General features: G+C 46.5%; 2 protein-coding genes across 3 annotated transcripts; both read right to left on the bottom strand.

The window, feature by feature from the left end:
- Positions 1-835: 835 nt before the first annotated feature.
- LOC123066409 (BTB/POZ and MATH domain-containing protein 1-like) lies at positions 836-2,614 on the bottom strand. Its single transcript, XM_044489495.1, has 2 exons — positions 2,400-2,614; positions 836-2,305 (listed from the first exon to the last, which is right to left on the bottom strand). The coding sequence occupies exon 2, from the start codon at positions 2,296-2,298 to the stop codon at positions 1,072-1,074; it is 1,227 nt and encodes a 408-aa protein (XP_044345430.1). The 5' UTR covers positions 2,299-2,305; positions 2,400-2,614; the 3' UTR covers positions 836-1,071.
- A 2,706-nt stretch (positions 2,615-5,320) lies between these two features.
- LOC123072271 (F-box/FBD/LRR-repeat protein At1g13570) lies at positions 5,321-8,004 on the bottom strand. 2 transcript variants are annotated; one of them, XM_044495842.1, is made up of 3 exons: positions 6,857-8,004; positions 6,640-6,774; positions 5,321-6,353 (listed from the first exon to the last, which is right to left on the bottom strand). In XM_044495842.1, exons 1-3 carry the CDS (start codon positions 7,898-7,900, stop codon positions 5,958-5,960), a joined length of 1,575 nt encoding a protein of 524 aa, XP_044351777.1. In that variant the 5' UTR covers positions 7,901-8,004; the 3' UTR covers positions 5,321-5,957. The 2 variants fall into 2 exon arrangements, with proteins under 2 accessions (XP_044351777.1, XP_044351776.1); XM_044495841.1 differs by having other exon boundaries at positions 6,854-8,002.
- Between the last annotated feature and the right edge of the window lie 5,136 nt (positions 8,005-13,140).

The raw sequence follows: 13,140 nt of genomic DNA, 5'->3' as shown, positions 1-13,140 counted from the left end.
AACAAAAATCTTTGAGAAATCATAAAGTATATGTGAATTCAAAAAAGTTTAGAAAATCATAAAATTTTTGCAGATTCAAAATATGTTGGTGGTTTTGCAAAACTGTTCGTAAAATTATAAGTAAATCACAACTTGGAAAAAATGGTCGGGAAATAAAATCATGTTCATGATTTTGAAAAAATGATCATGTATTCAAAACATATTCGGGAATCTGAAAAAAATGTCCATGACATTTTAGAAAATGTTCACAAAAATAAAAATAAATATTTGCTCCATAATTTAAAAGAAAGTTCAGTGGTTTAAAAAATGTTTGTTGGGTCAAAAATTGTTAATGAATTCGAAACCGGTTTGTACATTTAAATTTTGTAAAGAAAACTAATCTTCATCATTTTTTTGAGAAAATCAAAAAATTCAAAAAAAATTGTTTGTCTCTTCGAAAAACTGTTCACTGATTCAAAAGTATTTTATGTCTAGGATTTGATTAGTTTTCCGGAAGTCTTTATATGTCTTGGGGTTGGGAGTAGTTCGTGCTCAATGAGATTTGTTTTTAAAAATTTAAATGTTCCCTTGCGCAACATAATGATACGTGTGGCATGCACCGGCAAACTCATAGCATTGGGATTTACCGCGTCGAATGCATTGTGATCACGTGGACATCGCGGCCATCATCGGCTAGGGTAAGAAAAATGGCAGCATGGTGAGCCACTATGTTAAAATAGAGTACGCTCATATATCAGGATATTGAGTCATACTTATTTGGTTAGCCATAATTTTTTGTCTCCCGTTGCAACGCACAGGCATATTTGCTAGTGAGGATAAAATGAAATTTGTTGGGAAACTTGTGCATTGCTGCAATGCAGATCAATGTTGATCCTCACACCTGAATTTACAGACCATCCACTGCAATTGCATGAAGAGACTATATGCCCATATGTTGGTTTTTTCTGATTCAGCATTCATGCAAATTACATGACGAGACAATTAAAAGCAGAACAGACAAACTACGATAATCTATAGAGGATACTATATGATGCAAAAGAGTGTCACTTGAAGAACATGCATACCAGAGTGTCATCTCCGCTGGTTTGACGCAAGGATGGCAATGAGCTCGTACAAAACAGAGGGGTATGTCGTTGCTATATGCCCCCATCCATCAGTTGCCATTAGTGTCTGCAAACGCGAGGGAGATAGGACTCGGATAAACTTCAAGCACGCCGCCTTCAATCCATGGCAGTGGTGCTGCTCGGCTAGAGCAAGAATGGACGCCACCGAGCTCACACCTACATGCTCACACAACTGCTTTTCACAGATGAACTTGAGCCGCTGGAGATTGTATCTGTCTGCCGCCACAAACAAGTCCTGCAGCCATTGCAGAAGAATTTCATCCTCTACCGCCTCTTCTTGTGTTTGTTCCACAACTTCTGACATTTTATCCTCCAGTACTTTCTCTACTTGTCCTTGTTCCACAACTCCTGGCATTTCATCCTCCTCCATGCTGTTCTTCTCCATCTCAGGACACGAGTCTGTGTAGATGAAGCAAAGCAAAGCCCTGAACACTTTTGCTTCCATATCTGTGATCTGTATGACGCTGGGCGTAGCGGTGCCAAAGAGCTGCGCCATGAACACTTCAGACCTGGCAGCGAGCACACACCGGTGTGCAGCGAACGTCTCGCCGCCGACCTCGAATGTCACATCAGCACCCACCTTATTCTGAAGGAGGTTGCTAAAATGTTGGTGTATGTCGGGCAGGAGAACCTCGGTGCCGGTGCCGGAGCCAGTGGCATCTGGGGTGTTGTCCTTGCACACCACAATATCACACCGGATGGTGAAACAATCAGACTTTAGACTGGCTGATCGCTCAAGGGCATCTCTTCTCATGAACTTGTCGCAACCCCAACAAGGATCACATCTGCGGAAGTCACGGGTTTTACGAGTCGCGCGAATGTACGTCGGCATCTGCTTCTCGACGTCGTCGACGAGACTGAAACTGAACTTGGCCTCCACACCCTCTTCGACATCTTCGTCGTACAAACGGGTAATATCGAGCGAAATGAAGTCGGCACAGTTGGGGTTTGCGCCATTAGGATAGTACTCGATGGAATACTCATGGCCTCCCACCCTGAACAAATCAGTGCACCAGCTCTCGCCGTTGGGCAACTCCTTTTTGATGCCAGAGTAGCCCTTGACCACGAGCAGGTGGTACACGCTGTTGGCGCCAGCACCGGCGCCGGCGCCCGACGTTACGCAAGAGCACGGCTTGTCGCCGTCGAGGACGGATACGCCGGCGAACGTCGACATGACAAACCTGCGACCACACCGAAGATCTGTCAACTCAGCCACCATTCACGATTCCGAAGTTTCAGAGTTGGGGCTCTGGATCGAGGAGCTGGGGAGCAAACCTGGGATTGCACCGGAGGCCTCACGGAGTCGCCACCGCACCAAGACCACGCTGCGCCGCCCCAGGAACAGAGTTTGCGGCAAGCTCCGGCGCAGCTCCTCCCCGGAAACAGAGCTTTGCGGTGAGCTGACGTGGTCGGCGGGAGACGCCGTCGCTCCACTCGCTGCGCCGCCGACGCCGCCGTCGGTCCTCCGCGGAAAGATGGAGAATTCGCGCCGTGGCTGCTCCGTGCGTGCGCTGGGCCTGCCTGGTGCTAGGGTTCAATATTGACCTACTACACGTTACTGGGCTTTACTGGGCGTTATTGGGCTCACAACACTGTTTTGGGCAACGCCTGAAATTTAAATCGAGCTGATTTTTTTGAGTTAAAAAACAAATATTTCAAAACTAAATTTGTGTGAATAAAAATAAAAGTTATGAATTTGTGCTGAGGAATTTAAAAAACAAAACCATGGTTGCGTACAAGTTTTTAAAAAATCGATGACATTTTGACAAGTTTGAAGAATTTTTCTGAACCTACAAATTCATATTGAGGTGTGGGGTAGAATTTTTTAATACATTTAATTTTTTTAATACATGTGAAACATTTACAGATACACGTTGAACATTTTTTTTAAAACATGATGTAATGTTTTTTGAAATACATGTTGAACATTTTTCAACACATGACAAACATATTTTTTTTCAAAAAATCATAAACAGAAATTTTTAAATGTATGAAGATTTTTAAATGTTACAATCTTTTCTTTTTGGATAAAAAGGTAGGCCACAGTCTACCTTATGTATTCCAAACCAGGCCGAAGTCTGAGTATAGTTCAATTACAAAGGGCAGGCCAGGGCAGCCCAAACAACATAATGCAAATGAATGAAAAACAAGAGAAAGCCATATCTCGTGTGAGACTATGGGGCGGTTTGTAAGTGCTCCATTTTAGCCGTAAGGAAGATCTTGACATTGTGATCCTTTGTACGACAGCTCCAAAGGTTTGGCATTTCACAAGAGTCTTTGATGGAGTATTTGTCTCTAATGTTGGCTAGCTGCAACTCCAACTCCTCTGCTATGTTCCTTGCTCTCTGCCTCGACAAGATTTATTTAGCAAGGTTTACCTTTTGTTTCTCTTTGGACAACTGCATTTGCATATGATTGTTTCATCGGCTCACAACGACGAGACACGCGCGAGTGCCCTGGCTATGCGGGTAGCATAGCGAGATTTATATGTTCGATTCTCATTTATGGAACGTTGGTCAATCAAGACAGGGAGGAAATTTTGGGACGATGGACCCGGGAGGGAGTGCATAGGGAGGAAGGAAAACTTATGGAGAGACCAGTTGAAACAACAAAATAATGGTGGACCCCCTTGAGGATGGTAGTAGCATCAAAGTAAGCGTGAGCCATAATTAAGGTGTCGTGTGCATATTGCAAAAGTGCATAGGTGTCGTGGGACGGAGAGGTCGATGGGGTGGTAGACAGAGTTTGAGTCGAAAGCCTTAAGGATCAAACGCAGTGAAGTAGACCTTGATATTGCAGAAGTGCATATTGCAGAATTACCACTCGAAAGTGCTTGCCAAGCTTCTCTAGGCCAGACTAAAACCCCTCATCCTTCTTCTGGTTCATACAGATCAAACCGGCTTCATCTCTGGTCGAAACATCGCAGAAAACTTTTTTCTACGCGGTGGATATCATCTTCTGTTGCCACTGTCGAAAAAACCAACTATCATCTTCAAGCTCGACTTTTCTAAGGCCTTCAACTTTATCTCCTGGGATGGACTATTTGCAATTCTATACCTCCGGGGTTCCCTCCGACTTGGTCTGCCTAGATTAACTCTCTTCTCTCCTCTAAAATGGTGGTCCTACTAAATAGGATCCAGGGATCTTGGATCAACTATCATTGTGGTTTGAGCCAAGGGGATCCTCTCTCCCCTAACTCTTCCCCATGGCTGCCGATCTACTCCAATGTGTTTGATCCTTAAGGCTTTCGACCCAAACGTTGTCTACCACCCCATCAACAAAATCATGGTGGACCCCCTTGAGGATGGTAGTAGCATCGAAGTAAGTGTGAGCCATAATTAAGGTGTCGTGTGCATATTGCAAAAGTGCATAGGTGTCGTGGGAGGGAGTGGTCGATGGGGTGGTAGACAGAGTTTGGGTCGAAAGCCTTAAGGATCAAACGCATTGAAGTAGACCTTGATATTGCAGAAGTGCATATGGCGGTTCAGGGAGACGGGTCTGAAAGCATCAACAAAGGTGTCAATTTATTTTTTTGGGAGTAGGATCATGTGAGCTCCGTTGAGGCGTTCAACTGAGACTTTGAGGTCGTGGAAGAAGGCAAGGATGAAGCGTTTGACAGAGTGCCAGAACTTGCGGCAGAAGGACGGGCTAAGCCATCAGGGCCTGGGTTAACGTTAGGGTTCATCTGAAAAAAGGAGTCTTGAATTTCCTGATCGGTGAAGGGGTCAGCAAGGTGGTTGAGTTGAGCAAGAGAGAACCGCCATGTCGGTATCTTGGGCTTGTAACTTGTAATTCTTGCCTTGTACTCCCTCTGTCTCATAATATAAGAACGTTTTTGACAACATTTAAAAAACATTTGAGCGTATACATGCATATGAAGTTATGAACACAAATTGCCAAGACTTGTTTTGGAGCCAAGTTTTGAGTTGCAGTTGTGCACTCCCGAGGAGGAAGGTGTGTTCTGCAGACTGCACTACATGATCGCACGGCCCGGCGGCAGCACGACGGACAAGGACGCCTGTCGACTGCTGCAAGGGGTACGGTGTCCCCCCCTCCTCACCGGCGTCCGCCACTTTAGGCACTGAACCTGAACGTGAGTTCAGAAGCATCTTACATTAAAATTTAGAAGCACCTTACACAGAGGGCCGCGAAGGTAATCACCCTGAAGCATTTCAGATCAAAACACAAACGCAGAATGAAATCCTCAATTTAGTTTGAAGTACATTCAGAGCATAGAGTTGTATCACACGCTGTTATATAAGTCATCCAGATTCTTCCATGAAGCAATTACAGCAAACCTTTTGTGATAGTTTAAGCTAGGCAAAAGAACATCTGTAAGCAGCAACTTCCTGCCGGCACACCTACTAACTGAACTTTTCTTTCACCATGCATCACTAGCAGTCTAATAAACAAACAGTGTGCCGTAACATCCTCAAGGGCACTCCTAACTCACTGCGTTAATTCATGCCACCTACAACAACTTGACAGCATAAATGAAATTGTAGTTTGACAAACCAGAAAGACCATACTCCCACCAGACCTAAAGATGGAGTGCAATGTAAAAAGGAAAATAAAGTGAGACTTGAAGAAATTATTGGTACTACAAACATTTTATCCAATTCGAAGATGGAACAGACTTGAAGAAGTTACTCCCACCAGCAATCCAGCCACTTCTTGGCACAAACAGCCTCATCATGCAAACACCACATCCAGAAAGCATACCACAGCTTGCCAAGAGAAATGCTGCCAAGTCCAACAAACACCAAGTCTAGCTGAGTAACAAGTAGTCTTGCATAGTGCTACTAATTAACTTACAGAGATCCTTTCTGCCTTCTAGTGGTACTCGAGGAGGTCAAAAGGGTCAGCAAACCCAAAATCAGAAGCTATCTTGTTGCTGTAAATAGGACTTCCAGGTTCAGTGCGCGTGCTCTTGCACAACTCTACTTTGCAAGCTTTGCTGCTCCAATTCGCGCTCGTTAGAGGCTTCAGCTTGGCCCTCACATTATCCTCGCCAGAGGAGAAACATTTGCTTGCCACCACGACCACCATCTGCTCCAGCACCCGACCTCTCTCCGCGATAAACTTGAGGAAAGCAACCTCGCTTCTCAACCCTTGGAACTCATAGAAGAACACCTTCTTCATGCTCTGCACCACGCATTTCATTGGACCGCCCTCCTGCCAAAACTTTAGATTGACCTTGCCAGTGGACTCTTCAGATATGCGGCGGGACTGCAGATGAAATCGATCAGTGCATACATTAGTTCAGGTATCTTATCTATAAGCAACAACAACAACTAAGCCTTTAGTCTCAAACAAGTTCAGGATAGATCTATGTTATCTATGAGCAGGCCAGCAGATATTTGATTAATCTGATTCACAGTTCTGACCATGCTAGATACACAATCAGTTTTCCTTTTGAGAAAAGATACATAGTCAGTTCTGACTATGCTAGATATATCTTATAACACAGAAACTAGTATTGCAAAATTGCCAATGCAGAGTTAACCCGTTTTACATAGACATGGAGCGTCTCCAGGTTAGGGAAGCATCTGAGAAAGCCAGGCACTTTCTTGACAGCATTGCGGAGGCCGAATTGCACCTCTATGCCCAAAATCTGGACACTAGGCACAATGCACTCCTTGGCCCCAGCCTGCAAATAATGCACCCAAGGTCAGATAATCTAATTGGGATCATAGATGCAAACTAAATTAGCAGAATGAATGTACTACCACGATGACGGTGTTGCTAATCCCCAGCTCTTGATCTCCTGGCTTAAGGTATCCCAGCACACGGAGGTTAGGTGCACGGCCAATCTTGATTCTGAAAGAGCAGTTCATGGCGACCTGTCCCGGAGACACAATTTGCCACTGAAAGAGCCTCTCCAGGCGAGGAGCATCCACCACGTCGATGTCCTCCAACATGGTGAATCCCAGCTGAACGCACCGCAGGCTGTGGCTGACGAGGCGGAGGCCCACTCCGGTCTGGCTCCCCATGAGGACGAGGAACTCCAGGACGGGGCTTCTTTCAAGCATGAAGGCCAGATCATGGTCCTCCATGACACAGCAGCACAGACCGAGCTCCTTGAGGTTGGGGAAGCTGGCGCCGCGCGGCACTGCGGCGGTGTCCGGGAGCCTCCACACGCCGAGATAGAGGCGGGTGAGAGAGGCGCAGCCGAAGATCGTGGCGGGGAGGCGCAGGTCAATCGGCCAAGGGCGGTTGGCAAAGACGAGTTCTTGGACCCCCTTGGCGACGAGGATGTCGAGCCAGCGCGACATCTCGCCCCGGTGCTCCTCCATGGTGCTGCGGGTGAGGTGGACGCAGCGGAAGGGCCCCGGATGCGCCGCGAGGACGCGGGACACCGCGGCGGTGACGGCACGGGGAGAGGGAACGCCGATGGGGAACTGCCCGGCCGCGCCGCCGTCCGGAAGCAGGTGGCTGTCGACAAGAGAGAGGGGCGCCGCGCGCCAGAGGGGGCGCCAGCGCGAGGAGAGGGCGGAGGTGCGCGCGGCGTCCTTGGCGGGGAGGCGGGAGACGATTCCGCGGAGGACCGCATCGGGGAGGCGGCTGATGCGGTCGACGCCGTCGGGGAGCAACGGCAAGCCGGAGGGGAAGAGGGTGGCGGTGGGGGAGACCGGCGGGTGCGGGAGGTAGTCGTACAGGAAGTAGAGCAGATAGTTTGTGCCGAGGTCCAGCGTATGAGGGTCCTCGCCGTCTAGCTCCATGCCGGCGAGCATCTCGGAGATGGAGGTGCCGATGATAAATTGCGGGTCGGCCATGGCCGGCGGCGGAGGGTGACGGCGAGGGTTTGGGTTTGGGGAAGATCGAGAAATGATTTGAGGAATGAAGGCGATGTTTTCTGTAGGAGTGGTGTTGTCGTATGGGCCGGCCCATCCTCTCGTCGGTCAGGTGTTTGTCCGTTCCCATTAACCAGTACCTAGATACTCCCTCCGTCCAGAATTACTTGTCACGGAAATGGATAAAAATGAATGTATCCAGAACTATAATATGTCTACATGCATTCATTCCTTTGACAAGTATTTCCGGACGGAGGGAGTACATCGCTTTTTTTTCTTCGATCGAATCTACCCTCTCGCTTAGGGTTTTCGGCTCTGGCGGCGATCTCATCGCCGCCGTGAGATCTTACCAGTAATTGACCGCCGGCTGCTTCCCCTGCGCAGATCATCCTCTTGGTCGGCAGGTGAGCGACTCGGATCGGCTGCTTGGCGCGCTTCTACCGTCGAAGGAAAACCCTAGATGGCGGAACGTGCGAATCGTCGTCTGCGGGGTGGACAGGGAAGAATCTTGAAGAGATGTTGCAGCACTTGGACCTCCAAGATGATGAGCTCGATGATGTGGTTGTAGGGGAGGAAGAGGTGAAGAAGTTTGAAGCGGATGCTAGGTGGCTGGCGATTGCGAAGGTGAACACGACCCGTATTTTCAGCTCGTCTGCGATGTTTGAGTGCATGAAGTCAATCTGGTCGCTAGCGCACATTCCCAAGTATAGGGAGGTGGGCGTAAACCTTTTTATCTTCCAGATGTTCTGCCTTGGCGACTGGAAAAAGGTGGTGCATGGTGGTCCATGGCTTTTCAGGGGGATGGGGATGCTGATTGAGGACTATGATGGCAAGAAGGAACCTACATCCTTTGACTTTGATGGATTATATGTATGGGCTCGGATTCATAACATACCAGAGCTATATCGTAAGGCAGAGGTGGTTGATCAACTAGCCCGTCGTATCGGACGGGTGAAGGAAATTCAGCTTGCTCCTCGGCTGTTTTATGAAGGGGACTATGTTAGGGTTCGGGCCAAGGTTCTTGCCAACAAACCACTCACACGAGTCACACCATTGAATGTCGTGGGAGAGGGCCGACTGCTCCTTCCGGTAAAATACGAGAAGATTCCCTATTTTTGTAAGGTCTGTGGACTCATGGGACACAACCATGAGGAGTGTGGCGATGGTGTTTGGGAGGAGAAACACAAACAGTGGGGAGGTTGGATGTTGGCACAGAGGAGGGAAATTTCCCCAGAGCAGCAAGGCGGCTGGGCCACCCGTGGAGGCCACTCAAGTGGAAGAGGAAGGGGTAGGGTGTCACGCCCAATATGCGACCCTATCCAAAAGGAACTCGAAGGTCCCACTAAGGATAGACCCGCATATTGAAACGCTTTTGCAAGGTGGATATCATTACATCGACATTACATAATAGATGGGGATACATACAAGAGACATACAATGCCACATGAATACAACATCACAATACATCAGAGCATCATCCGACTACGGATGAAACACAAACAGAAACTCAAACGACATCCACCCTGCTAGCCCAGGCTGCCGACCTGGAACCTATCCCCTGATCGAAGAAGCAGAAGAAGAACTCAACGCAAGCAAGCATCGCTCTCGCGTCATGATCATCGCATAACCTGCACCTGCAACTGTTGTTGTAGTAACCTGTGAGCCACGAGGACTCAGCAATCCCATTACCATGGGTATCAAGACTAGCAAAGCTTAAAGGGAAAGGAAGGAGTAAAGTGGTGAGGCTGCAGTAGTGACTAAGCATATATGGTGGCTAACATACGCAAATAAGAGCGAGAAGAGAGCAAATGGAACGATCGTGAAGCTAGCAATGATCAAGAAGTGATACTCCTACTTACGTCAAACATAACCCAGAAACCGTGTTCACTTCCCGGACTCCGCCGAAAAGAGACCATCACGGCTACACACGCGGTTGATGCGTTTTAATTCAGATCTGGTGTCAAGTTATCTACAACCGGACATTAACAAATTCCCATCTGCCTATAACCACAGGCACGGATTTCGAAAGATTATACCCTGCAGGGGTGTCCCAACTTATCCCATGACAAGCTCTCGCGATCAACGAAGGAATAGACCTTCTCCCAGGAAAACCCGATCAGACTTGGAATCCCGGTTTACAAGACATTTCAACAATGGTAAAACAAGACCAGCAAAGCCGCCCGGATGTGCCGACAAATCCCGATAGGAGCTGCACATATCTCGTTCTCAGGGCACACCGGATTGTCCAAACTTCCGGTAGGCCAGCCCAGAGTTGCCCCTGGTGGCCACCGGCGGTTGACAGGTTGGACCAACACTCACAACGAGCACTGGCCCGGGGGGGATAAAATAAAGATGACCCTTGAGAGCGCGACTCTCAAGGGAAAAAGGGCTAGGTGAGGCAAATGGTAAAACCAAGGTTGGGCCTTGCTGGAGGAGTTTTATTCAAAGCGAACTGTCAAGGGGGTCCCATAAATCACCCGACCGCGTAAGGAACGCAAAATCCAGGAACATAACACCGATAAGACAGAAACTAGGGCGGCAAGAGTGGAACAAAACACCAGGCAAAAGGCCGAGTCTTCCACCCTTTACCAAGTATATAGATGCATTAATAATATAAGAGATATTGTGATATCCCAACCAAAATCCTGTCCACCATGGAGAAATCTTCAACTTCACCTGCAACTAGCAACGCTATAAGAGGGCTGAGCAAAGCGGTAACATAGCCAAACAACGGTTTGCATAGGAAATGTATCAAAGGTTAGAGGTTCATGGCAATATGGGAGGCTTGATGAGCAAAAGATAGGTAACGCAACATAGCGATAGAACGAAGCAACTAGCATAGCAATGATAGTAGTGAGATCCAGGGTAGCAGTCATCTTGCTTGAAATCCCGCAAGGAAGAAGAACGAGTCCATGAATAAGACAAACGGATGAAGCCACGAAGATGAACCAAGCGTAGACGAACGAATCCTCACAATCGCAACGAAGCGGGAACTATCGAGAAAAAGTACACAACATAGTAAACACACCACACATAGACAAGACATGATGCTCAACCAAGCATGATGCATGACAAGGCTACATGAAGCTACTCATGGCAAGAGATGATGCAAACAAGAGCAACACATCAAGGCAAGTTTAAATGAGGCCGGGAACAACATATGACAATTCCGGTAAGTCCTCATAGGCATATTTCGAAATTGGTCCAGATCTGAATAAACCTTATGTTCAAGTTGTTAAGCAGCAAGTTAAGATGCACCAAGATGATCTACACGAGATTCTAGTCAAGTTACATATAAAGTTCATTTAATTCGGAGCTACGGCTTAGAAGATATGAGCAAAACAAGTTAAACATGGCATTGTTGCAAAATGCATACAAACATCAAGCAAACACACCAAACAAGGATGCAACATGATAATATGAAACTACATGCAATTCTAAGCAAGTTCCATATAGAGCACACTCAAAACGGAGCAACGGTTCAACACACACACATGAAACAAGTTTAAAGGACAAGTTGTCCAAAACAGCAACTAGGCATATTGCAAGCATCAAAACAACATGCTACAGCACCATAACATGATAATAAAAGGCATGGACATGATGTACAGGTAAAGCACAACAAAACATGAAAACTGAGCTATCTCCAGAAATCAGTAGAACATGCTCAAACACACATGGAAAGATTGCAAGTTATAACAATTTCAGACTTTGCAGAAAATAACATCACGATGCAATATTTAGAGCTATCAAACAACATGTTACAGGAACTTATAATGATAACCAAAGGCATGGCATGAATGTACTAATTGCATAGATCAAAAGTCCCTTACTGACCATAAGCCAAAAAGGATCAGAAGATATGATGGCACCCACGTAAACATGGCAAGTTATTATACAGATTCAAATATGGCAGAAACAGAATTATGAAGACATGTAGATGAGCTTGTGCAACTCACTACAGAGCAATATATGGCATGGCAAGGCACCCAACAGTAAGAAGACATATTTGTGAAGCTAAGCATGGCAAGAGCAAGGTCATAGGGTGCATGGATCACTAGCAAAACACATGGAAACAACTGAACTTAATGTTAACAGGCTGACAGCAACATTATGAAGCAATTTTAGAGCAAGATTACAACAAGCTACAGCAAGCTATAAATGCAACCAGGGGCATGTATGGATAGAGGATGACATGTAGATCAAAACATGTTTATAGAACATCTCCAGATTATGCGTAGAATGATTTGTAGAAGCATGTTTATATAACATCACGAAATAATAGATTCAGCATAGCAAAACAGTAACAGCATGAACACAATTTAACAAGCTCGATTCACTCACCACAAGTCATTGGATGACAAGATAAGCATAGCATCATCAAGAAGGCATGTTTGTGAAACAAACCAAGGCAAGAATAAGTCCATAGCATGCAAGGATCAACTACAACAAGCTTGGCCAAATTGAATAACACGTAAACAATCTGCCAGGAAACATTTTGAAGCAAAAGTAGAGCACGAAAATGACATGCTAGACTACTCCATAATTGCAACCAAGGGCATGAATGGATATACAAACACCACATGTTCAAAACACCCCTACTGAAGTATCTCAAAATATGCATGGATCTCTCTGTAGCAACAAGTTTACATGACATCAAAATAACAGCAGAACAGGGACTAAAATCAGCAACATCACGATGCCTAGTTTGCATGCTTGTGCTAGTCACAAAATTGATCACAAAAATACATGGTAAGCACCTCTGTAAAGAAGACATGGCATAGTTCAAAACACATATAGACATCAACCTCATAGGATGCACACATCAATCATGAAAAAAATGACAAAAGAGCTCGTTTTGATAACAGACAGCAGAAAAACATCATGAAGCACTCTTACAACGATAATTCAGGCATCAAGATGACCTCAAATGAATATGATGCAATGGAATGAAATGATGTACTCGTCGAGGCAAACAATTTGACATATTACACGCATGAAACGGAGCTACGGATGCAGAGATATGATGCGTCGAACATGCCATGAAAATTACTGAATTCAGGGACTTGGACGATTTTTCGGAGGGGGAAAGTCAACCTTCGATAGCACGACATCCGAGGATGGCCGGGACTCGCCGGAGCGGACGGGGCCGGTGGCGGAGGAGACCGAGTATGGGGGCGGCGGATCCGGGCGACGCCGGCCCGGATCTGGCGGCGCGCGAC

This window comes from Triticum aestivum, chromosome 3B, assembly GCF_018294505.1.
Source record: "Triticum aestivum cultivar Chinese Spring chromosome 3B, IWGSC CS RefSeq v2.1, whole genome shotgun sequence".
Classification (NCBI taxonomy): Eukaryota; Viridiplantae; Streptophyta; class Magnoliopsida; order Poales; family Poaceae; genus Triticum; species Triticum aestivum.
Note: the sequence above shows the minus strand (reverse complement) of the source record. Positions and strands in the feature narration are given on the sequence as shown.